General features: G+C 61.4%; 3 protein-coding genes across 4 annotated transcripts; all 3 read left to right on the forward strand.

Moving 5' to 3' along the window:
• The first annotated feature begins 759 nt into the window (after window positions 1–759).
• LOC138686868 (leucine-rich repeat-containing protein 15-like) lies at window positions 760–6,929 on the forward strand. 2 transcript variants are annotated; one of them, XM_069792369.1, is made up of 2 exons: window positions 760–854; window positions 3,607–6,929. In XM_069792369.1, the coding sequence occupies exon 2, from the start codon at window positions 3,612–3,614 to the stop codon at window positions 5,334–5,336; it is 1,725 nt and encodes a 574-aa protein (XP_069648470.1). In that variant the 5' UTR covers window positions 760–854; window positions 3,607–3,611; the 3' UTR covers window positions 5,337–6,929. The 2 variants fall into 2 exon arrangements, with proteins under 2 accessions (XP_069648470.1, XP_069648469.1); XM_069792368.1 differs by lacking the exon at window positions 760–854 and adding an exon at window positions 1,798–1,923.
• Window positions 6,930–7,637: 708 nt separating this feature from the next.
• Window positions 7,638–10,813, forward strand: LOC138686869 (carboxypeptidase N subunit 2-like). The gene is made up of 2 exons (XM_069792370.1): window positions 7,638–8,036; window positions 8,979–10,813. Exons 1-2 carry the CDS (start codon window positions 8,025–8,027, stop codon window positions 10,620–10,622), a joined length of 1,656 nt encoding a protein of 551 aa, XP_069648471.1. The 5' UTR covers window positions 7,638–8,024; the 3' UTR covers window positions 10,623–10,813.
• Window positions 10,814–11,642: 829 nt separating this feature from the next.
• Window positions 11,643–20,174, forward strand: LOC104315264 (platelet glycoprotein Ib alpha chain-like). The gene is made up of 2 exons (XM_009915105.2): window positions 11,643–12,559; window positions 14,108–20,174. The coding sequence occupies exons 1-2, from the start codon at window positions 12,477–12,479 to the stop codon at window positions 17,028–17,030; spliced, it is 3,006 nt and encodes a 1,001-aa protein (XP_009913407.2). The 5' UTR covers window positions 11,643–12,476; the 3' UTR covers window positions 17,031–20,174.
• Window positions 20,175–21,445: the final 1,271 nt, after the last annotated feature.

Raw genomic sequence — 21,445 nt, forward strand, 5'->3', positions numbered from 1 at the left:
AAGGCCACGAGAGCCCTACTTTCGTGCCAGGGCTGCAGGGAGTGGGCAGCTCCCAAGCCCGCTGCCTGACCTCCAGCTGCACCGCTGTCAAGGAAGCAGGGAGGTTATTTTGGGAACCGCAGCACTGGGAATATCTGCTATGTCAACAGAGCGTGAGCTAAAGCACTTGCGGGTGGTATTTTCAAATGCCCCTTCTCTGTGCCCAAGTGCCTGGGCTTTGCCCCAGGACCAGGCAGGGAGTGTGGCTGGGGGATAGCCCCAGCCTCGGTGCTCGCTCCCTAGCCAGGGAGGGGTCCGTGGCCATTCGGCATGTCCCGTGGCAGCCGGGCCCCCCGTGCAATCTGACACTGGTGGTAGTTGCCTCCAGCTGAGGTCCCATTCCCTATCCTCTTCCCACGATCCCTGTCGTCTTCCTCCAAGTCTGGCAGGAAGCTCCCCTCCCCATCCCTGCGGTTTGCTGTTTATCCTGGTCTGGTTCCCTCTTTGAACAGGGTCCCTGTCCCCTACAGTGCCCTGCGCCCTCCCACCCATCGCGGCATGGTGCGACACGCTGGGGCATGGGGACGGAGGCAGCCTTCCTCCCCTGCCTCTGGCGGCAGCCCTGTGCTGTTCCCATCTTGAGCAACTCGTTAGCACCAGCTGGGACCTGAGCAGGGGCTGTTGTGGCCAGAGGAAACATGGGTGGGCTGAGACGGGATTAGATGTGGTCAGGGAAATTCCAGCTGCCCCGTGGTTAGCACGGGGCTGCTCTGGATCCGGGAAGCCCAAAGAGGCCACTCATGCTGGCTCCCTTAAGCTGCTTCCTCCTGAATATCCGTTCCCAGCAGCTGCTGGCCTGGGGCTGTCCAGGAGAGGTAGGCGAGGGGGGGACCTGGGGCACCCCCGTGCACCCATGTGGGCTGGAGGGGACAGGGGAGGGGTGGCAGCAGGCACCCCTGAACAAGTGGATGGGACGGGCTTGTACCCTGCTTCCCAAATGCCCCTGGGTGCTGGGCTCCATCACCCATCACGTGTCAGGGCTGCTGAGGATGAAGAGCAGCATACGGGCTGCGGCACAGCCGTGGCAGCCCCTGGGAGATGGCAGTATGTGCCACTTTGGGGTTGCAAGTCTGCCTGCAATTGGTGCCTAGGGGGTTTCTCAGTGCCTGCAGGCACAGCAGTGCCAGTGGGAGGCAGCTGAAGCAGCCTGGCCTCCGGCTGGCACCGGCAATGCTGCTGGTCCCTGCTCGGTGCCCGCTCCCTGGCTGGGCTGGGCGAGATGCTTGCAGGGCAGAGCGGGTGCTTGTGGGCTCCTGGCCTGTTTGCATCTGCGGCTGGAGGGAGTGAATAAGAGCTGTGACCCCAGGCAGGGTCGGCGTGCTGGGGGGCTGCCTGTGCTGCCGACCCTGGGTTGGGGCACGGCCGGAGGTCCTGACGCTTGCAGAAGTTGTAGCTGGGGAGGCAAGTGCTGTGCATGTGCCGAGGCGATGCCGTGGAGCAGCCCCGGTGTGAATGTGTGCCAGCGAAGGGCAGGATTGTACCCAAGGGCCCGGCTTTGCCTTGCCTGCCCCCGTGGGTCGGGGTACTTAGCTGCGTCCCACTCCACTGGGTACCGGGGGGCTCTCAGGGCCGAGCTGCTACCGGGGCACTGGCTGACATGAGCAGCATGTTCATGGAACCATCTGCTTGTCTTCAAACAAGAGCACTGAGGTTCAGGAGAGGGAAACCCAAAACTCCATCCTTGAGATGCTTGCTCTGTTTGCCGAGGAAATAGGAGTTGGAAGCAGCTCTGCTCCAGTGCTTTCCCTAACCCCGTCGCTGCCCCTGTGCTGATTCATTGATTTGGACGGGTTATATACTGGGAGGGGAAGCATGAACCACACTCAGCTCTCTTGCCAGCACAGAGCTGTGCTCGCTCGGCGCTCGTGGCTGCAGGACACTCGGGTAAGTCTTCTCTGCTCTACCGACCCTTTGAGCGGCCCTGGGCCTGGGGGACTCCTGGGGCAGCTCCGAGGGGTGGTGGTGCGGCAGTGGGATCTTGCACGTTCAGCATCTTTTGATTTGATGGAGATGTTTGTCTTGCGAGGGTTCTCCGAAAAAGCAAGACCACTTAGGCATTGTGGGAGCTGAAATAGGTTATTAAGATATGTTGCCTATATAACAGCAGAGAAAATTAAGGGGGGCGAAGTAACATTTAGGGGGGCTGAGGTTAGGAGACCTGGGATGCTGAGGGGTTGAGCGGTAGGGAATATTCAGCCCCTTGGTCTGTAAGCTTTTTGTCCCTAGAAGAAAAGAGGAAATAAATTGTTTTCAGCTGCCTTTTCTGAAGGGTGCTCCAGCGTGGATGCTCTCTGAGCTGCCTTACCAGGGAGTGACATGAGCAGGGCTTTTGATGTGCAGAGCGTTTGGGGAAGTTCATAAATGGCTTGTTATAAACAAAGCTGTTCTTGGATGCAGATTGTTTCCATATGGGAAACATAAACCGTGCTGGCTTGTGGAGGGTTCCTCCCTCCCTGCCTGAGAGCAAGCGTGTTCCCTGGAGGGAGCCTGGGGTGGAGGGCAGGGGCTGTGCCCCAGCACCCCGGGGTGCTGTGCCAGCCGCGGCAGCGTGCCCAGACCCCTGTGCTGCCAGACTTGCCCGTCTGGCTGAGCCGTCCTCGGGGCCGTGGGAGCGGCAGGTTTTCTCCCTTGTGCCACACAAAGTTGTTAGCAGGGAGCTGCTCCATGCCAGCCTGGCAAAAGGCTGCTGCTTTAATCTAGGGAGGGAGGAAGCTCCCAGGCCAGAGGAGGGAGGAGAGGGTGTCCATGGTGGCCGTGCTTGTGGGGTGATGGAGGACCTTGTTGCAAAGCTCTTGTTCCCCCCCAAGCTCCAGGACTCCCCTGGGACCAGCCTGCATACAGGTGCCCACGCTGGACACCCCGCTCTCACAGCCAAAACCAGCCAGGGCCGAGACCTTCTGCTGGGGATGGGGTGCAGACAGGCCACCCCCGTACCCAGTCTGGTCTGGGGAGCTGGCAGAGGGTCCTGTTGACCCAGGTTCCTGCAGGATCAGCACTAAAGCACACCCAGGCAGTGGGTGCCAGCGCTGCTCTTGGCTCCGCGACAGGAGCTTAGAGCTGCTCGCCACTGGGCAGAGAGCCAGGAGGGTGCTTGGGGTACTGGGGGGGGGGGGCACCTTTCTTCCTGCCTCCACCCAGCATCCCTGGGACCCGCTCGGCTGTGGGTGCCACAGGCCGGCTCCGGTGCAGGTCTCAGCTCTTCAGTGGTGCCAGGAGGCCAGCGTAGCAGCTCGCCACGCTCGCTGCAAAACAGGAAACCACGCTCCTGGCCGCTGGAGGAGCCAAGCGAGGGGGACGCCAGGGATGCCACTAATAGCTGTGGTATGGCAGCCAGGCGCCACGGCCCCCGTCTCTGTCCTGCTCTGCGCTCCTGCCTGGGCTGTGCCCAGCCCTGCCTGCTCCCAGCCTTCCTCGCCTGTCCTCCTCTGCCTCGCGGCTATGCTGGGGGCAGGATGGCCACTGCCTCGGCGGCCTTTTCCAGGGAGAAAGCAGCACCCATCCCTGGTAGAGGCCCTGGGAGCTGGGAAATCGCAGGGGCTGAGCCCGCCTCCTTTGTTTTTACTGCAGGCTCAATGGAGTGGGGAGGCTGGCAGTGGTGGCTGCTGCTGCTGGTGGGCATCCAGCTGGCCAGTGGCCAGTGCCCAGAGCAGTGCCAGTGCGTCCGCACCGCCCAGGTGGAGTGCTCCGGCGCTGGCATCACCGCGGTCCCCAGCCCCATCCCTGCAAATGCTATGACCCTCCAGATCATTAACACGCGCATCGCTGAGCTGGGTGACGCGTCCTTCGGCAACGCCTCCCTGCTGATCGGGCTGCGCATCGAGAAGAACAACCTGTCGCGCATCAGCCCCGGGGCCTTCCAGCACCTGCCTGACCTGCGCTACCTCAGCCTGGCCAGCAACAAGCTGCAGGAGCTCCCCGTGCAGGTCTTCGAGCCCCTGGGCAAGCTGGAGTCTCTGCTTCTCTCCAGCAACCAGATCCTCCAGGTCGAGCCTTCCCACTTCGCCCACCTGAGCAACCTCAAGGAGCTGCAGCTGCACGGGAACAACCTGCAGGAGCTGAAGGAGGGGGTGTTCGACCAGCTCACCAGCCTCACCAAGCTCAACCTGGCCAGGAACAACATCGACCGCCTGCCGCCCCGGGCCTTTGAGCGGCTGGCACGGCTGCAGGTGCTGCGGCTCTACGAGAACCGGCTCCGGCAGATCCCGGCAGGCGCCTTTGACGGGCTGCCGGAGCTTCAGGAGCTGGGGCTGCACCAGAACCAGCTGGAGATGCTGTCCCCGGAGCTCTTTGTGCACAACGGGAACCTGCAGAAGCTCTACCTGTCCAACAACCTCCTCGCCACCCTGCCGAGCGGCATCTTCTTGCCCCTGCGTGCCCTTGCCAAGATCACCCTGCACGTCAACCGCCTGCGGGACATCTCCCCCAGTGCCTTCGGGCCCATGCCGGACCTGCGGGAGCTGTGGCTCTACGAGAACGAGCTTTCCACCCTCCCAGCCGCCGTCTTCAGCAACCTCACCCAGCTGCAGCTCCTGGTCCTCAGCAAGAACCGGCTGCGCTCGGTGGCGCCGGGGGCTTTCCGGGGCTTGGGGGAGGTGCTGGAGCTGTCGCTGCACTCCAACTCCCTGCGCCGCCTGGACGCCCGGGCGCTGGAGGGGATGCCCAAGCTGCAGAACATCTCCCTGCACCACAACCAGCTGCAGACGCTGCCGCGGGGCCTCTTCGGGGCCACCCCGGAGCTGCGGCACCTGCAGCTGCACTCCAATGCCCTGGAGTACCTGCCCGCCGGCATCTTCTCCCCCCTGGCCACCCTGCGAGAGGTGAGGCTGCACAACAACTCCTGGCGCTGTGACGAGGGCATCCTGCCCCTGCGGGGCTGGCTGGAGGACAACCCCCACAAGGTGGGCGAGACACCCCCCCTCTGTGCCCAGCCCCCCACCCTGCGGGGCACCCCCATTGCCAGGCTGCCGCGGGACCAGCTCCTCGCCCCCCGGTCCCCCACTGCCTCCCCCCAGCCCAGCACCCCGCTCCCCGCTCGCCCCTCCGAGGTGGCGTTGCCAGAGGGTGCCTGGACGGAGCCCCCCACGGGGCTGCCGGTCTCCCCACGGCAGGAGGAGAAAGAGGAGGAAGAGGAGAGGGGCCGGTGGGGGCTGACACGCATGCAGAGTGGGGTGGTGGTGGCGGTCATTGTGCTGGTGTGTGTGGCCCTGCTCGCTGCTCTGGTGGCACTGGTGGTCTACGGCTGTAGGAAGAAGAGCCACGTCGTGCTCATGAGGATGAAGGCACCCAACGAAGCCTGAGCGCCTGGCAGACCCTGGGGGGAGCAGTGCTGGCAGGGCATCCCCTCCCCATGGGGCCAAGGGACGTGACAGTGGCTCTGTATCAGCTGCCCTTGCTGACTGGGACGGGCCAGCATCATCCCGCGTGCTGCGTGTCCCCCCTGTCCTGCTCTGCTTTGCCCTGCTCTGCAGCAGGGTGTCCCCCCGGGTGACCTCCCACGGCTGCCCTCTGTCCCCAGCCCCTCCTGCCTCCCGTGCAGCCTCTGTGCTCGTTCCCTGCCTGGGGGCCAGCGGCTGGGGTGTGGGGGGCTGAGAGGGACCCCTCGAGCAGGGAGCCACAGCCTGACCACGATGGTGCTTACCCCTCCACCTTACATCATCCCCTCCAGCGCCGCCTGCCCTCGCACCGCCTGCCGCCCACCCCCAGCCCATCTGCCCCATCTTCCCCCCGTCCCTGCTATGCCTTCAGCCTCTGCCCCTGCCTGGGCAGCCGGGTGCTAGCTGTCCCACAGGGCCGGGAGCTGAGCGAGCGCCTTCGCCCCCAGCAGAGCCTCGTGTCCTCGCGCTGCCTCGTAGCTCACCCGCGTCCGGGCGCGTATCCCCGCAGGGCTGCGCCGCCTGGGCCTCACGCTGCTGCTAGCGTGGCACACCCTGAGTGACTCGGCCGTGTCCAAGCTGCCCTCCCTGCCCGCAGGCAGGGTGGGCCAGAGCGCAGCCAGCATCTTCCCCCGCTTCGAGCGGCCTCCTGCTTCGCCCGCCCTTGTGCATCTCCAGCCAGGAGAGCCGCCGGGCAGCGTGCTGGTGTCTGGGTGCGGCGGCAGCCCCCCTCAGCCCTCGCCGCACCCTGGTGCTAACCCTCCTGTGGTCGTGCCCCTGCCTGCTGAGCCCTGCCCCAACCCCGTGGGTGCTCGGGGGGCTCGCACCAGCCCCTGCTGTGGGGGAATTATAGGGGTGGGACGACGGGTGTGAAGTGTCTGCCAGGGGCTGGGAGAGGCTCCTGTGCTTGTGCCCCAGGGCTGCTGGAGCATGCCAGGGCTGTTCCTGCTGCACCCCATCCCTGGTCCTCGCTGCTTCAATACCTTCGTGCACCCTCCGCCAGCTAGTGAGCAGACTGGCCCTGCTCTGCCCGGCAAGGCTTCTTCCTCCTCCTTCCTTGCGTGTCCTCCTGTATGTGCCTAGTCCTGCTGCCTCAGGCAGCAGAGGTGCTGGCGGCCCACAGTGGGGGGGTCAGCAAGTGCTGGCTGCTCTGCAATTCACAGGTGGGTGCTGTGCCAACCCCCCCCGCAGCACCTGCATCCAGCGGTCACCCTGCCTCCTCCAGCTGTGGCACAGCCACGGAGGGGTCCAGCTCACCTCTGTGTGCGGTGCGGCGCGGCAGTGCCAGGCTGCCTGGGGATTACTGCCACGGGACGAGGGTCACGCTTGGTGTGCGCCCCATAGTGCTGGCTGCTCGCAGCACCCCAGGAGCCAGAGCTGGTGCAAGCAGCCCCACACTCATGCACGTGATGGGATACTCCTCTGGACTGTGACCTGCATGGCGGCGGGAGACGGGACTGTGCTGCGGGGCTATTGGGTGCTGTTCGGTGACTTCTCCATTAAAGTGCAGTTGTCCACCCCCAGTGCCAAAAGCTGTTTATTCGCTCCTCCATGATACGCAGTCGGGGAATTTCCACACCTAAGAGTTTTTTTCATGTTGAGGAAAAGCCCATACAGGCTGGTGAAGCTGGAAGAGGGTTAGTGGGCTGTGGTCGCAGAACCCATGCTGGTCCTTGGGCTCCAACCTGGGGTGAGGGACCAGGGAGGGCTCAGCCATCCAACAGCAGCGGGATGGCTTTTGAAGAGTGAGCTGAGCCCTCAGCAAGCTTCTGGGGCAGGGCCCCGAGGGTTTAGCCAGCACCACCCTGGGGTGGTGGGGAGCTCGCTTGGCTCCCCTCAGGGCTGGCTGCCGCTGGCTTGTGTCAGCTGAGTTTCTCTATGTGTCACTGTTTGCTCCACCGGTCTGGCTGACTGCATGTAAGTGTCCCTCCTCCTGCCCCTGGGGGTGCCTCCATGGCTGCTGCCACCCCAGCCTGTTCCACCACAGGCCCTTAAGCTGGTGTACACTGCTCCCCCGGGCAGGTTGCAAGCTCCCAGGGCGTCCAGCTGGTCCACAGGTCCCTCTGGCCATCCCACCGCTGGCTGGGTGCACGTCATGGGCTGCAAAACACCTGGTGCATCTCAATATGGCAGTCCTGGGGTGGTCACCTCCCCATGGCATTGCTTTGCCTTGCTAAGCTGTGCTTGGTCCCCTCTCATGCAAGAGATGTTTGCTAGCACCATTTCCCAGTGAAATTTAATAAAGTCCAGGGGGTCTCTCTCGGGGGCTGCCGGAAGCAAGCGTGCTGACCTCAGTGTGGGACTGGTGCCACCCGTGACAGCAGCACCCTGCCACCATCCCTAGGCCAGTGGATGTCCAGGGCCGGAACCCCGCTTCCCTGCCAGGATGCTTGCTGGCAGCTGCCTCTGGCCTCACCTCCAGTTCCTCTGGGGCTGGGTTATTTTTTGAAGCACTCCAAGGACACGGGTTGTTGTTGCCGATAAGCAACACGGGGCAGCTCCGCCCCAGCAGGAACAGCTCATCGGCTGACTTCCCATCCGCCCCAGGATACGTCCCATCTCAGTGAGCAGTGTGCCTGCAAACCTGCCGCAGGCTCGGTGGCAGTCTCCACGATGCCACACTTGGTAAGTAGTGGCCAAGCCATTTGGGTAGTTTGGGGCACCTGGGGCGGGTGGGAGCTGCTGTTGGCTCTGGTGAAAACAAGTGAGATGGAGAGTAAAAGCCACGCCCAACACTGCTCTCAAGTGCTGGTGTTAAGTCCAGGATAGCCCTACTTGTGTGGGGTGTCTGCAGGAGGGCATTGCTGGGGGGGGGCAGCATCCCCCATCATGCGGCAGCACTGGCATGTATCCCAGGTAAGGAGGGACTGGCAGAGGTCTGGAGGCCACTGCCTCAAAAAGTGCTTCCCATGGGCTGGGAGGAGGCATTTGGTCAAGCTGAATATCCCTTGGGCAGGTTTGATGCTGCTCTAGTTGCTTGCAGAGAAAGAAGTACTTGATGGGCAGTTAGAAATACAACCGGTGGAGCCCGCTCCTTTTGTCACCGAGCACAGAGCAGCCCTGCAGCGCTGTCCCCACCACCCAGTGTGCGCAGCACATCCCCGTGCTTCACATGCTCCCCCAGTCCAGAGCCCGGCTTTGTGCCCATGGAGATACCTTGTGAGGCCACAGGTTCCCCCAAGACCTCTGCGGGAGCACACGGGTCTCACCTCGGCCGCTGCTCTGCAGGACGTGGGGACCTTTCATGAGGGTGGCACCACCCTGGTTGTCACAGGGCAGACTGGAGTGGGGCTGGGGTGCAGGAGAAGAGCCCCAGTGCAGGGGCAGGCGAGGAGAGTTTTGGGAGGGAAGTGCTCCTCGTTCCCGCAAGTGGAGTGCTGGGGTGGTGCGGGCAGCTGTGGCTGGAGAGACGCCCCATGGCCAGGGCAGCTGCCCACGCCGGCAGTGCCCCAGAGGTTGCTCCTGCTGCCTTTCTGGCTGCAGAAGCCGCTTTCCCAGCAGTGCCCACCTGCGGGTGCAGATTTCTGCCTCACCGAGGCAGAGGATGAGGCTCGACTCCTTCTCCAGTGCAGGCTGCTGGTCTACGCGCTGCTGGGGCTGGGGTCCCTGCTGGTGGGGGGGCTGCCCCTGCCCTGCCCCCCCACCTGCCAGTGTTATGACACCTCCAAAGTCTTCTGCTCGGAGGAGAGGATGCGGGAGATCCCGGCAGGCCTGCCAGGGAACGCCACCCAGATCTTCTTCGTGGAGACAGCCCTGAGCAGCGTCCGCAGAGGGGCCCTGGGCTCCAGCACTACCCTCACCAAGCTGGTCTTCCTCAACAACAACATCCAGGAGCTGGAGGCCGGTGCCTTTCAGGGGCTGCCCAGCCTCATGGAGCTGGAGGTGTCAGGCAACCCCTTGCCAGCAGTCAGCCCGGAGGTGCTGGTGGGGCTGCCCAGCCTCAGCAAGCTCTCCCTGGGCGCCAATGCCATCCACTCCCTGCACCCGGGGCTCTTCGCCGCTGCTTGTCGCCTGCAGGACCTGCACTTGCCAGGGAACAAGATTGAGGTTCTGCCCCCCGACATCTTCCGCCCGCTCCGACGCCTCCAGACCCTGGACCTCTCGCAGAATGCCCTGGCTGAGCTGCCGGCTGGGCTGCTGACACCACTTGTCGCCCTCCGCCTCCTCAAGCTCAGTGAGAACCTGCTGACACGGGTGCCCTCCGGCGCTTTCAGGGCACTGGGCCGGCTGGCCGAGCTCCACCTGGATGGTAACTGGCTGGAGGAGCTGCCGGCCAGCGCCTTTGCTGGACTGGGGGGGCTGCGGCGGCTGCAGCTGCAGCACAACCACCTCGGCAGCCTGGCCCCTGACATCTTTGCCGGTCTCCCCAACCTCACCGTCCTCAGCCTGGAGGGCAACCGCCTGGCCACGCTGCCTGCCACCCTCTTCACCGGCACCCCTCACCTCCTCCACCTCTCGCTGGCTCGCAACCAGCTGGAGACGCTGCCCCAGGGGCTCTTTGCCAACCTGTCGGCGCTGCAGACCCTGACGCTCTCGCACAACGCCATGACCCATCTCCCCGCTGGGGTTTTCCAGGCCCTGGCAGGGCTGACAGCACTGCAGCTGAGCCACAACAACCTCTCCAGCCTGCCGGCTGCGCTGCTGGCCGGGCTGCCCCTCCTCACCGCCCTGGCGCTGGACCACAACCGCCTGGCCCACTTGCCCCCAGGGCTCTTCGATGCCAACGAGGGGCTGGCACACGTGGGGCTGGCCGACAACCCCTGGGCCTGCGACTGCCACCTCGCCTATCTCCTGGGCTGGCTCCAGGGCTTCGCCGAGCCCCTCACCCACGCGCAAGCCTCCTGCGCCAGCCCGGCCACTCTCCAGGGACGGTTCCTGCTGGAGGTCTCCCAGGGGCAGCTGGAGTGCCCGGGAGCGCCTGGCATCCCCCAGGAGGAGGGCTGGGACAAGGAGCGGGGGGAGGATGCTCTGGGGCAGTGCACCTACAGCAACCCTGAGGGCACCGTAAGCATGGCCTGTGATGCCATGAGCTGCCAGCAGCTCAGCCTTCGCCTCCCTCCTCCTCCTCCCGGGCAGGTGGCAGGGACGGGGCTGGTGTACCAGGGTGCCTGGGTGCTGCGCTCCCGCTGTGGCACGCTGCAGGTCAGCGTCCTTGTCAGGGCGCAGAGCGGGGATGAGGCCATGTCACCAGCTCTCCCCACTGAGCCCTAGAGCTTGGGCAGGCGCCAGCTTCTGCCTGCTCTTGCATTGGCAACCTCGGAAACAGCATGCCATCTCGCTCCGCTACCCCGGTGTGGTCACCAGCCAACACCGAGCTCTCTGCAAAAGCTGGCCTAGTGGTATTTATTCTCCCAGCTATGCGTTTGCCCTGTATTTCAAATATAATTAAAATGTATATATGACTTCTGTGCAGCCAGTTCCCATGGTGGAGAGAAGAAACGCTCTGTTCCCCTTGCCTCTGTCTGTGTATCTGGGAGGAGCGGTGAAGGTTGCTGTGGTCCGCCAGGGACTTGGCCGGGGCTGTGCGTGGTGTGGCATGGGTGCAGGTGCCTGGCAGCGAGTAGGTGCCACTCTCCGGCGTGCTCATCTCTGCCCGCTGCAGCCTGGCACTAACCCCCAGGGCACGGGTTTGGGGTGGGGTGTCCAAGGGAGACATGGGCGAGTGCTGCCGACCGCCCAGCGAGGGGCACGGGCTGCCTGGCTGCAGGGTGGGCTCCAGCCCAGGGCTGTGCACCGGCAGGTCCCCCACTCACCCTGGCTGGACTTGGCCTGCGGCCCGCCCCCCCCCCCCCCCCCAGTCAGCCCCACGGAGGCTCCGCGGAGACGGGGCGCAAAGTCCCAGTGGGTGCTGCCCACCCAGGGGATGGCAGGTAAGGTGGGTGCTCCCCTAAGAGAGGAAGCGCGTGTGCACGCACGGGTGGGTGCGTGTTCGTGGGTGCACGCACTGTGCAAGGCGTTCTCCCGGCGGTTGCGGTGCGGTGTTCCTGCACCATCTTGCGGCCGCTGGGACGGCCACCTCCAAGCCTGGACCAGCGATGCTGCGGCTGGCTGCAGCTCCCCAAACCCTGGCACGGCTGCCACACCACGGCCTGGGGAGGCTGGTGTCACTCCCGCCGTGAGCTCTGTCCCCTCGTCCACCCTGGCTCCTGCCACCCTGCAGCCTCCGGAGCGGGCTGGCAGCGAGCGGGGACCTGGATGCATATGGCAGTGATGTTGGAAAGGGGTACGGCTGTTGAAAATGTGCAGTAGTTTGAGTGTTTTTAAATGTGCCGGGAAAGGTATAATGAAGCCCAGCATGTGCAAGCTGAGCCTTCATAAGAGCAGGTGAAAACTGAGGAAGAAATGTTTAAATGCAGTTAGTGCAATTAGCCTTTGGGAAGCGATGGATGCCTTGTCATTTTAAGTCTTTGCATCAAACAGGGTGTTTCTTCCCACAAGACACCCTGCACTGGCCAGGAGCCCTGGGTGTCACTGTGGGAGGGTCTTCAGCTTGTGCTAGGACGGAGGGGAGCACAACGCTGAGCCCCAGCCCTACGGGCAGCGAGGTGTGGAGCCATGGGGCTGAGCCCAGAGCCTGGGTGTCAGTGCATCTGCCCGGCCGCAGATGTTATCCCTGTTATAAGCTTAAACAAATGGCTTCAGAGCAGCACCTTTAGCTACATAAGGCAATTCCTGAGGAAGGAAACAGCTGGATATTTTTAATAGGAAAAGCTTTAAATAGGAAAACTTTCTGTTGTGTCGGTGGGGGTGGTGCCTGTGAAGCTGATTGATAGGTTACACTGGTGGAGATGTGGGACTGCAGAGAGCATCAGCTACAAAACAGGCTGGCCTGGAGATCTTCAGGTTTTCCTGGATGTAACTAGTCAAGTGCTGCCAGCAGATAACACGTGGGGGGTACGTGCCTGTGACTTCTCTGAGGGGTTTCTGCAACGGCCTCCCACACTGGGGGTGCAGCTCCGCTGCCTGCTCCCTGGCCGTCCCTTATCTCCCCACGCAGACCTGTGCCCTGAACTCATGCGAAACCAAGCCCTGCGCCTGGGCTGTGGATAAAGAGCTGGCCAGGTGATGGGACCCTCGTCTGGTGGCCTCGCTCCTCACACGGCACAGCTCGCTCTGGTGGCTGGACTCGTTCGCAAGTGCTCAGCCAAGTAAGTGATGCAAAAAGCTTTATTTGCTCTTTAAAATGTGCTGGGAGGGACAGCTCTGGCGGGGCTGGTGATTGTTTCCTTGCAGCAGGGAGCAGGAGAGGCTGCAGCACCGTGAGCTGGGGCCGTCGCTCCGTGTCCCTGTGCTGCTGGAGGGTGGGACAAGTAAGGAGCCACACTGAGGTCCACCACAGCCAGACGGGGTGAGGGAGAGTTTTAACAGAGCTTTGCAGTTCAAAACTGTTTATTTTCATGCCCATGCACTCGGTCCAGCCATTCCCACCTGTGCATTTAACCCATTGTGCTGCCCCTGCAGCTGAAGTGAAGCAGGCACTTTTGCAATCCGCACCCCCGGCTCCTGCACCCGAGTCTCCCAGGGGAGAGGACGGGCAGGGGTCAGCAGCAGCTTCTGCCCTGGGGAACCCCACGGGGCAACTGGCACATACCTAACCTCCCATCGGTTTCTCTTCAAACCCAGTGGCTTTCAGCCTCCTGTATTTGCTGACCTCTCAACGTTTTTCAAAAAATAACTTTTCATAGCAAATTTACCCTCCCAGCATAAGTTTTTGCATGGTCAGCTTTGATGGACACCCAAGAGGCAACCCACAGCCATTTCCCCTGCTCCCACCCAGGGCTGTGAACCACAAGCTGGAAACTATGGTCTCAGTACGACGCTCGTGGCCATTAAACCCCAGCTAATGTGTTAGCTGAGTGTTTCCAAATGACTCGATGGAAGTGGTGGACTTTACGTGGCTATTGGTGGGTGTGCATGAGTGACTTCACTTCCTAACTGCGGGTCAGAGCCCTAAATGCTAGGTGTTGAAGAGTTCATCTGTGGACATTTCATAGTCTTTTAATGAGCCTCGCTCTAAAGCTTGGTTGCTGTTCACAGGTTAACCATTTCTATCTGACAGAGCTGCATAACCAAGGCCAAAATATGATGTGATTAGCAAGAATCTTGAAAAGGAGATGCTTAGAAGCCATGTGTTAAATGACCCCCCTGAACTGATAGAAGCACCAATGAAATAGCAAGTCCAGCACAGTGTGGAAATTCTGAGTAAACAAGGTCATCTGGTCTTGGCTGGCTTCTGGGACCCTTTCTGGTGCCTCATTAGCAAGCGCAGGGCTGACTGCTTCTGTTGTTGCATGAATGGGCTGTTGCCCTGCTGAGTAACTGGACCCACTGGGGCAGCGCTAATGGGCAGCAGCACTTTGCCTTCTTCACCCAGACAGATGCCGAGCCTACAGCCCAAATATGGGAGAAGGAGGGCCAGAGAACAGACCGTCCAGCCCTTGTCCCTCCTGGAACGTCTCCCAGTGCCAAGCCATGAGCTGGCTCGTTCTGCCTTCCTCTCCATCCCTCGGTACCAACGGCCATGAACTCTTGTAAACGCAGCGTACGTTGGCTTGTATGGTCTCTCTCCTAAAATGAGTTATGATATGCGAATAGAAGAGTCCTGAGAGTTGAATGACAACGTGGTACCACAGTTCATGAGCTGTGGATGGATATTTTTTGCTCTTCATAACTGATTTTTGAAATCTTTTTTTCAGGACAATGTACCAGCATTTCCTCTTCCTTTTCTTCCTCTTCTTCCATCTCCATAAATGCCAAGATCAAATCCTGGGTGAAGATCCCTATGAAATGCCCAAAGACTACCAGGAGGTCTACAGAGGGACAAAAAATGACATCAAAGAGATCCCAAAGATTGTAAAGCCCTTCATTTCTGAGATGATCTTTGTGCAAACCAGCATCACTGCTATAAGGAAAGGTGCCTTTGGGTACATGCCCAACCTGATCAAGATTTTGTTTATTGGCAACAAGATCAAGACAGTTGAACCTGGAGCCTTTGATAATTTGGTCAAGCTGAGGGACTTGGAGATCTCTGGTGCCTTGTTGGAAGAACTAGCTGTGGGCACTTTCCAAAACCTCCCAAGCTTGCAGAGGCTGGAGCTGAGAGACAGCCACCTCAGATACATCCCCAAAGGCCTGTTTGATGGGCTGGAAAATTTGGGAGAGCTCTCCCTGCACATCAATGCAATCTCTTCTCTTCCAGAAGGCATTTTTGATTCTCTCGTCAATCTAACATTTTTGGACCTTGCTAGAAACAGGATCACAACTCTTCCTGGGGATGCCTTTAGCAAACTCCCTCGGCTGCAAGTCCTCCGGCTGTATGAGAATGAGTTGCAGGACCTCCCAGAGGGGCTGCTAGACAGTCAGTCGGGACTGCTGGAGCTCAGCCTTCAGAGCAACAGGCTCAGGGCACTGCCATCCATGTTTCTGAGGAGGCTGCCTCACCTGGAGAAGCTCCTCTTGGACAACAACTTCATCGAGGTTCTCCCACCTCAGGGCTTTTTTGGTTTAAACAAATTGAAGCTGCTGACTCTGAGTTCAAACCACATTACGGAGCTCCCCTGCTGCCTTTTTGACACCATGCCACACCTGCGGGAGCTGGACCTGGGCAGGAACAGTTTGGCCATGCTTCCAGACGGCATCTTTGTCAACCTCACGTCTCTTGGCAAACTCATCTTGTCCCACAACCAGCTAGCAGCCCTGCCAAGAGGAGCCTTCACTGGGCTCAGCAAGCTGTTGGACCTCCAGCTGGACACAAATCAGCTCTCTGCTCTGGATGATGAGGTCTTTGTTTCTCTCCCAAATCTGAAAACCCTCAACCTTCGGAAGAACCAGCTGGAGAGTGTGCCCCGAGGGCTTCTGGACCCCCTGAAGAAGCTCAGCTCAGTGTATCTGAGTGGAAACCCATGGAGATGTGACTGCAACCTCTGCTACCTGCACAGCTGGATCCTACGCAACAGTGAGAAGGTCAAATTGTCCACCCAAGTATCATGCAAGAGTCCACCCCACCTGGCAGGGCAAGCAGTGACATCGCTGAGGGATGACCACTTAACTTGCCAAGCTACTCTGCCTCTTTCAGCTTCTTTTACCCCATCTCTGCCATTCACCTCCACATCATCACAGGGGATATCAATGTTGCTGTCACCTGGAGCCTTGCCCACTGCAGCGCCAACCACGTTGTCACTAGCAGCCTTTCCCATCATGGCACTGCCAACCAAGCTGTCACCTGTGGCCACCTCTGCCATGATGCCAACCATGCCAACGGAGGCCTTCTTCACCACTCCATCACCAACTGTGCTGCTGAAGGCCTTCATTGCTACCTCATCACCACCTGTGCTGCCCAAGACCTCCATCACCACCTCATCATCAACCAATGTGCCCAAGACCTCCATCACCACACCATCATCAACCATGCTGCCCAAGACATCCATCACCATGACAACATCAACCATGCTGCCAAAGGCCTCCATCACCACCCCATCATCATCTGTGCTGCCTGAGACCTCCATCACCACCCCATCACCAACTGTGCTGTCTGAGACCTCCATCACCACCCCATCACCAGTTGTGCTGTCTGAGGCCTCCATCACCACCCTATCGCCAGCTGTGCCACCTGAGACCTCTATCACCACTCCATCACCAGTTGTGCCACCTGAGGCCTCCATCACCACGCCATCACCAGCTGTGCTGCCAGAGACCTCCATCAACACACCATCATCAACCATGCTGCCAAAGGCCTCCATCACCATCCCATCACCAACTGTGTTGCCCGAGACCTCCGTCACCACCCCATCACCAGCTGTGCTGCCAGACACCTCCATCAATATACCATCACCAACTGTGCTGCCCAAGGCTTCCATCACCACCCCATCACCCGCTGTGCCACAGGAGGCCTTCAGCCTGTGTGTAACTCCAGCCGTCATAAGCCTACAGCCTCCTGGGACCCCCAGCCCAGAGCCTGCACTGTCCACTCTAGCTTCTGCCACCACATCAGTGCCAACCAGCCCGCTGGCAGCCACCACCAGACGAGCGTCTCCTGCTCTTCTGGTGCCCGCGGAGAGGCCAGCCACCATTCAGTGGGGGACATCCAGCATCTCCCTTGTCTCGGCCCCCCCTGAGGCACTCTGGCCACCCCCCAGGGCTGCTGTGCCGGGCACGGTCCTTCTGGCCTCACACTCCCCGTCCCACCGTGCTCCTGCGCCAGGCGGGGAGCCGGACCGTGCCACCGCATGGGACTTGTCCACGGTTGGCACCCGGCCCGCTCCCACTGCCCCGCAACGCGCTCCCATCCCTGCAGGCACCGTCCTGCTCCCGACACCTCCTGTCCCCCCGCCGCCAGACCATACGAGCCCCTGGCCGGCCTCCCCACCCCTGGCCCCCAGCGGCCATCACACCTGGGGCTTCGCCCTGCGGTCCAGCCCACGGCACTGCCGGGCGTCCCTGGCCCTGGGCCTGGCCGCGCTGGCGCTGCAGGCAGGCTGCACGCTGCTCTGGGGCACACTCGTCCTTCTCCTGCGCCAAGCCACCCGCCGCCGGGGCCACCCCATGCCACCAGTGAGGCTGCTGCGTCTCCAAGCCCTGGGTGCCCCGGGGCCCCCCGAGCAAACCCGGGCACCGCTTTGAGCTTCGCTCCCCCTGCGTGAGCTGGGCAATGCCCGTCGCCCTCCTTTGGGGGGTCTGGAGCCACGGGGTGCGCACGTCGTGGGGTGCGGACCGTCCCCCGGGGGTGGGTGTCCCAGCACCCAGGCTGTTTTGGGGTGCCTCCCAGCTGGCCTCTGGAGATGCTGTGAGCCCGTGCGCGGTGTCGCTGCCTGACGGGCCCTTCTGCCAAGCGACACTAGATGGCATCCCGACATAGGCGGTGGCTGCCACTGCCTGCCCAGGGCCACCGGCAGCAGAGAGGGCGAACAGGGGCCCCGAAATGCCGGAGACCCCGCACCCGGCCAGCTGGAGACCTCGCTGGACCCCGGGCACGGCCCGCTCTTGCCTGCACGGTCTGGTCGGGGGTTCTGCCTGCATCTCCTCCCCATCCCTGGCGGGTACCTGCAGGGTGCGAGCAGCCCTTGGGGAAGGAGATCCCAAGGCCTCCTGCCCCGCGCCCCAGCTTCTTCCCCGCGTCGTGTTACGGGATGTGTCGGTGCCCGTGCATCCATCATAACACTCTGACCTCTTGCTCTCTCTTTCTCCCTTCCCTCCTCAGTGATATTAAAGCCTCCGCTGCATCTCTGCCATGCACTGAAGGGCTGGAGAGAGGAGTATTTTCATCCCAGGGCTTTTCTCTCCTGCTGCAGGGATTCCTGTGGCTTGCGGGAGCGTGGGGGTCCCCAGTGAGTGCTGGCCGTCAGGGACCGGTGTAGGACCAGGGTTGCACACCCTCCTGCAGGCAGCAGCATAGTGAGGCAATATGCTTTTCTCCCCCCTCTTAAATCTCATGCCCCGAAAACCTCTTTGCGATGCTGCCTGTCCTGGCCTTTCTCGAAGAGTAATGTTTGAGCATGGCCAGCCACGTGGTTCTCATAACTTCACCTGGTGCTGAGCCCTGACTGCAGGCTGGGCACCCGCTCTTCGGAAGCTCGGGAGGAAGGGGCTAACTCTCCTCATAACAGAAGGGCTGATGTGTGCCTTCACCTCCACAGTCCTGGGCTGCCGCCAGGGCCAGGCAAGTGCCAAACCTAAACAAAAGTGGCTGTTTCTGCGGGTTTTCTGCCATCACAGAAAGCGCTGAAACTTTCACTGGAAAGCTTTAGCCCAGGAGATTTTTGAGCCGATGAACACAGGGGTTGTTCCTTGGTTTGGGTCTCTGGGTACCTTATTTTGCTCTAGGCTCAGCATTGACTTTGCCCTGTGCCAGGCAAGCTGCTCCCAAATTTAATCACCTCGGTTACTACAGGGTTGCAGGTATCTGTCTTCAACTCCTCACCTTTGCCACCGGCACCTTCTCTGTCCCGCCCTGCCTTTGGGTGCCCTTCCATAAGTGTGGGGCATAGGGACTGCCTGGCTTTGGGGTGGTCTCAGGAAGGTGAAGCCCTGAAAATCTGTAGTCTGGGCATGCGCTGGGCAAAGAGCCACGGGGAAGCGGCTCAGAAACCTCCTGGCTGGGGAGCCCCAGCTCCCCTGCCTGGTGCAAGACCAAGGGAGGGGGAAAGGGGCTTCGCGTTAGGGTATGTGCCTGTGGCTGTGCATTAAGGACCTGGATATATGTCTTTGCTAAGAGCCTGTGCAGTGTTACAGGCCCTTCGGCTGCTCCTTGAAGTCCTGCTGACGGCTGTGAAATACGGGAGGCGAGTGCAGGGCAGCACATCTGGGCGGGATGGAGCGAGCGGCTCCAGGGCTGGGGCTGGCACGGCAGGTAATGAGACGCAGATGAGGGGGAGGGAGTGTTTTTCCTGGCAGTCCAGATGGGCTCGACTTAATACTTGATTTAGAGGGTTTGAAAGCAGGGCCTGGCTGCTGGGGAACAGACCCCAAGCACTTCCTGGGGCGGCAAGGGGGGGTCTCCGCTGGCTTTTCAGATATTTAATGGCCCAGCGCAGCCTAAACAGGGAAGTACTTCGGGGTGAGATTAGCACAACATAATCACATCTTAAAAGGTCTTCAGAGACACCAGGCACGTCCGCTCTCATATTAATTACTTGTTATTAATAAAGCTGGGGTCAGGCTAGAGGTGTTCACTCTGGAGTGTGCTGATTCCCTCTTTGCAGAGCGGTGGTGTATCTGAAAGCAGCACAAAGCCCCGCCAGCCTCCACCTGTGCCCGTCCCGCTCCAGAAACCAAATGGCCAACATTCCTATAGCTGCCTTTAAAACTAATTTGCCCCATAATACCCCAAAAGGGCCATGTCTTTCTAAGTGCCCAGAACACCTCAGAGTGCTGTAAAATAATAATAGCCAGGGTGTTCCCAGCACGGGAATTTCCTGCTATGATTGATTTCTAATTTGCAATGAAAATACAGCTGCCTGTGTTCCCGGGTTCACAGGCAGGAGTCAGCTCCCTCCGTCGCTGTGGGGCCAATCCCTGGAGGGCTACGGCTGGGCTGGGCTGGGAGGAATTGGCAGCCATTCCCATTTGCCCCTGGTCGCCCTGGTGTCCCCTGGGAGGGAAGGGACTGAGAGGCGGGTGGGATGCAGGGTGTTCTGGGGGTGATGTGCCTGGGCAGCCTGTAGGGGAACACACTTGGGTTTCCTGAGCAAGAGCAGCCACAGAGCATGCGGGGATGGGGCAGAGCGTAGGGGATCTGCACTGCAGAGACCAGAGTACAGGTTTGCTGCTTCAGAACTGCACCTCTCCGCGATGCCAAGGAGAGGCCTTCCTCCCAGTGGGGAGGTACATGGCCGGGGCAGGTGCAGGGAGTACACAGCCCCCAGCACGCCCTCCCCGCTCTGCTGTGGGCAGCCCAGGCAGCCCTTTGCAGGACAGCCATTGCACTGAGTAGTGCTTGATGATTTTTTAATCCATGAATTTCTCTGGTTTCTCTGAACTCGGGTAAGATTTTAGTATCTGCGGCACCCTGTGGCAAGGAACGCCCAGGATTGCCCACGCAGCGAACGAGGCAGCGCCTCCCTTCGCTCTGCCCCTGCTCGCCGCTCCTTGCATGGGATGCCCCTGGTTCTTGCATTGGGAAAAAAAAAAAAAGGTGAGCCTCCCTGTGTGGCATCTCCAGGCTGCTTGTGACACTGTAAACCTCTTCCCAGTTGCTGTGACTGCCTGAGGTCCTCGAAGTTAGCCTCAGGTGACAACCAGTCAGAAGCGGAGACAGGGCACTGTGCGTGCATGCCCTTGAGCCGCGCTGGGACTAGGGGGTCTCCAGCATGGCCTGGGAGTCCCACAGCTGCTGCTGGCTCTCTTCCTGCCCCGTGCAGACGAGACGTGGTTCCCACAGCCCTCTCACTTGTGCTGCAGTACCAACCCGTAACCCCTCTGCCCGTCAGCCTTGCCGGGACCCCCCCGCGCAGCCTGGCCTGTCCCTGCCACCTGCCTCCGGTCCCCTTCCTGCCCCCGAGGCGCCCCGTGGGCGGGAAGGGGGCTCGCGAGCGACAGCCCTTTCTTGTGGCTGGCGGGAAGGGGGGCAACGAACACCTGCACGGGGGGATTTGCACAATAACCCGGCCGGGGAGCAAACCCGGGCCTCCGGCAGGCAAGTCCCACTGCCGGCTTGCGGCTGGGAACCTGCCCCGGCCCACGGCCACACTGCCGCGGCTTCCTCCCCGGGCGCCCGCCTCGTGTGCTGGCCCCAAACACGTGCCGTGGCTGTACCGGGAGGGCTGTCTCGCCGGCTGCTGGTGTGGTTTGAGCCCCCACGTCTCTCGTGACTGCCTGCCCCGGCGGGGTGGGGAGCTGGGGGCTCCGTGTGCTGCGGGCAGGGCGAGGGGGGGCTGGTTTGGCACCAGGTCCCCTAGGAGAAGGGAGGTGCTGGCAGCGCTGCCTGAAGAGGTGGGACGGGCAACATGGGACCTTGCGGGGCGAGGACCCGAGCTGGGGCACCTCCCTGGCAGAGGCAGCTGCAGCTGCTGGGATCAGCCTAAGGACCGGCATGTCCGGCACCCAGCCATCCCCTGTTGCACTCAGCAGAGATGACCGTGGGCTGGCAGTCATTGCTTGGTGTTGCTGCTGTGCCCTCTCGATGCCGATGATGGTTTTGAACACCAGCACCACTCCTCCGTGTGTCCTCTGGACGGTCTGCCTCTCCCTCCGCATCCTTCACCCACAGCATGCACCCACTCATGGCACCCATCCAGCCACATCAGGCTGCTCCTTGCCAAGAAGCCCTGTGAGACGTAAGGGGCAGGAGCTGAACTGGGGCATTCATTTGTCTGCTTCGGCCTTGGCATCTCCCAACCCTCCTGCAAAAGGGCTGCAGCCACATCCCGCCGGGGCAGGGGCCTGACCTCCCCCGGGGCAGCTGGGGCAGCGAGAGGACACCCAGGCATGGGGGACAGGGCCCAAGGGGGTGCAGGGCTGGCACCCCCGGCGTTCCCATCCTTGGTCCACCTGCTTCACACCTTGTGCTGCCCATGCTTTTAGCCAGGATTTGGGCAGGG

Source organism: Haliaeetus albicilla, chromosome 9 (assembly GCF_947461875.1).
Source record: "Haliaeetus albicilla chromosome 9, bHalAlb1.1, whole genome shotgun sequence".
NCBI classification, from domain to species: domain Eukaryota; kingdom Metazoa; phylum Chordata; class Aves; order Accipitriformes; family Accipitridae; genus Haliaeetus; species Haliaeetus albicilla.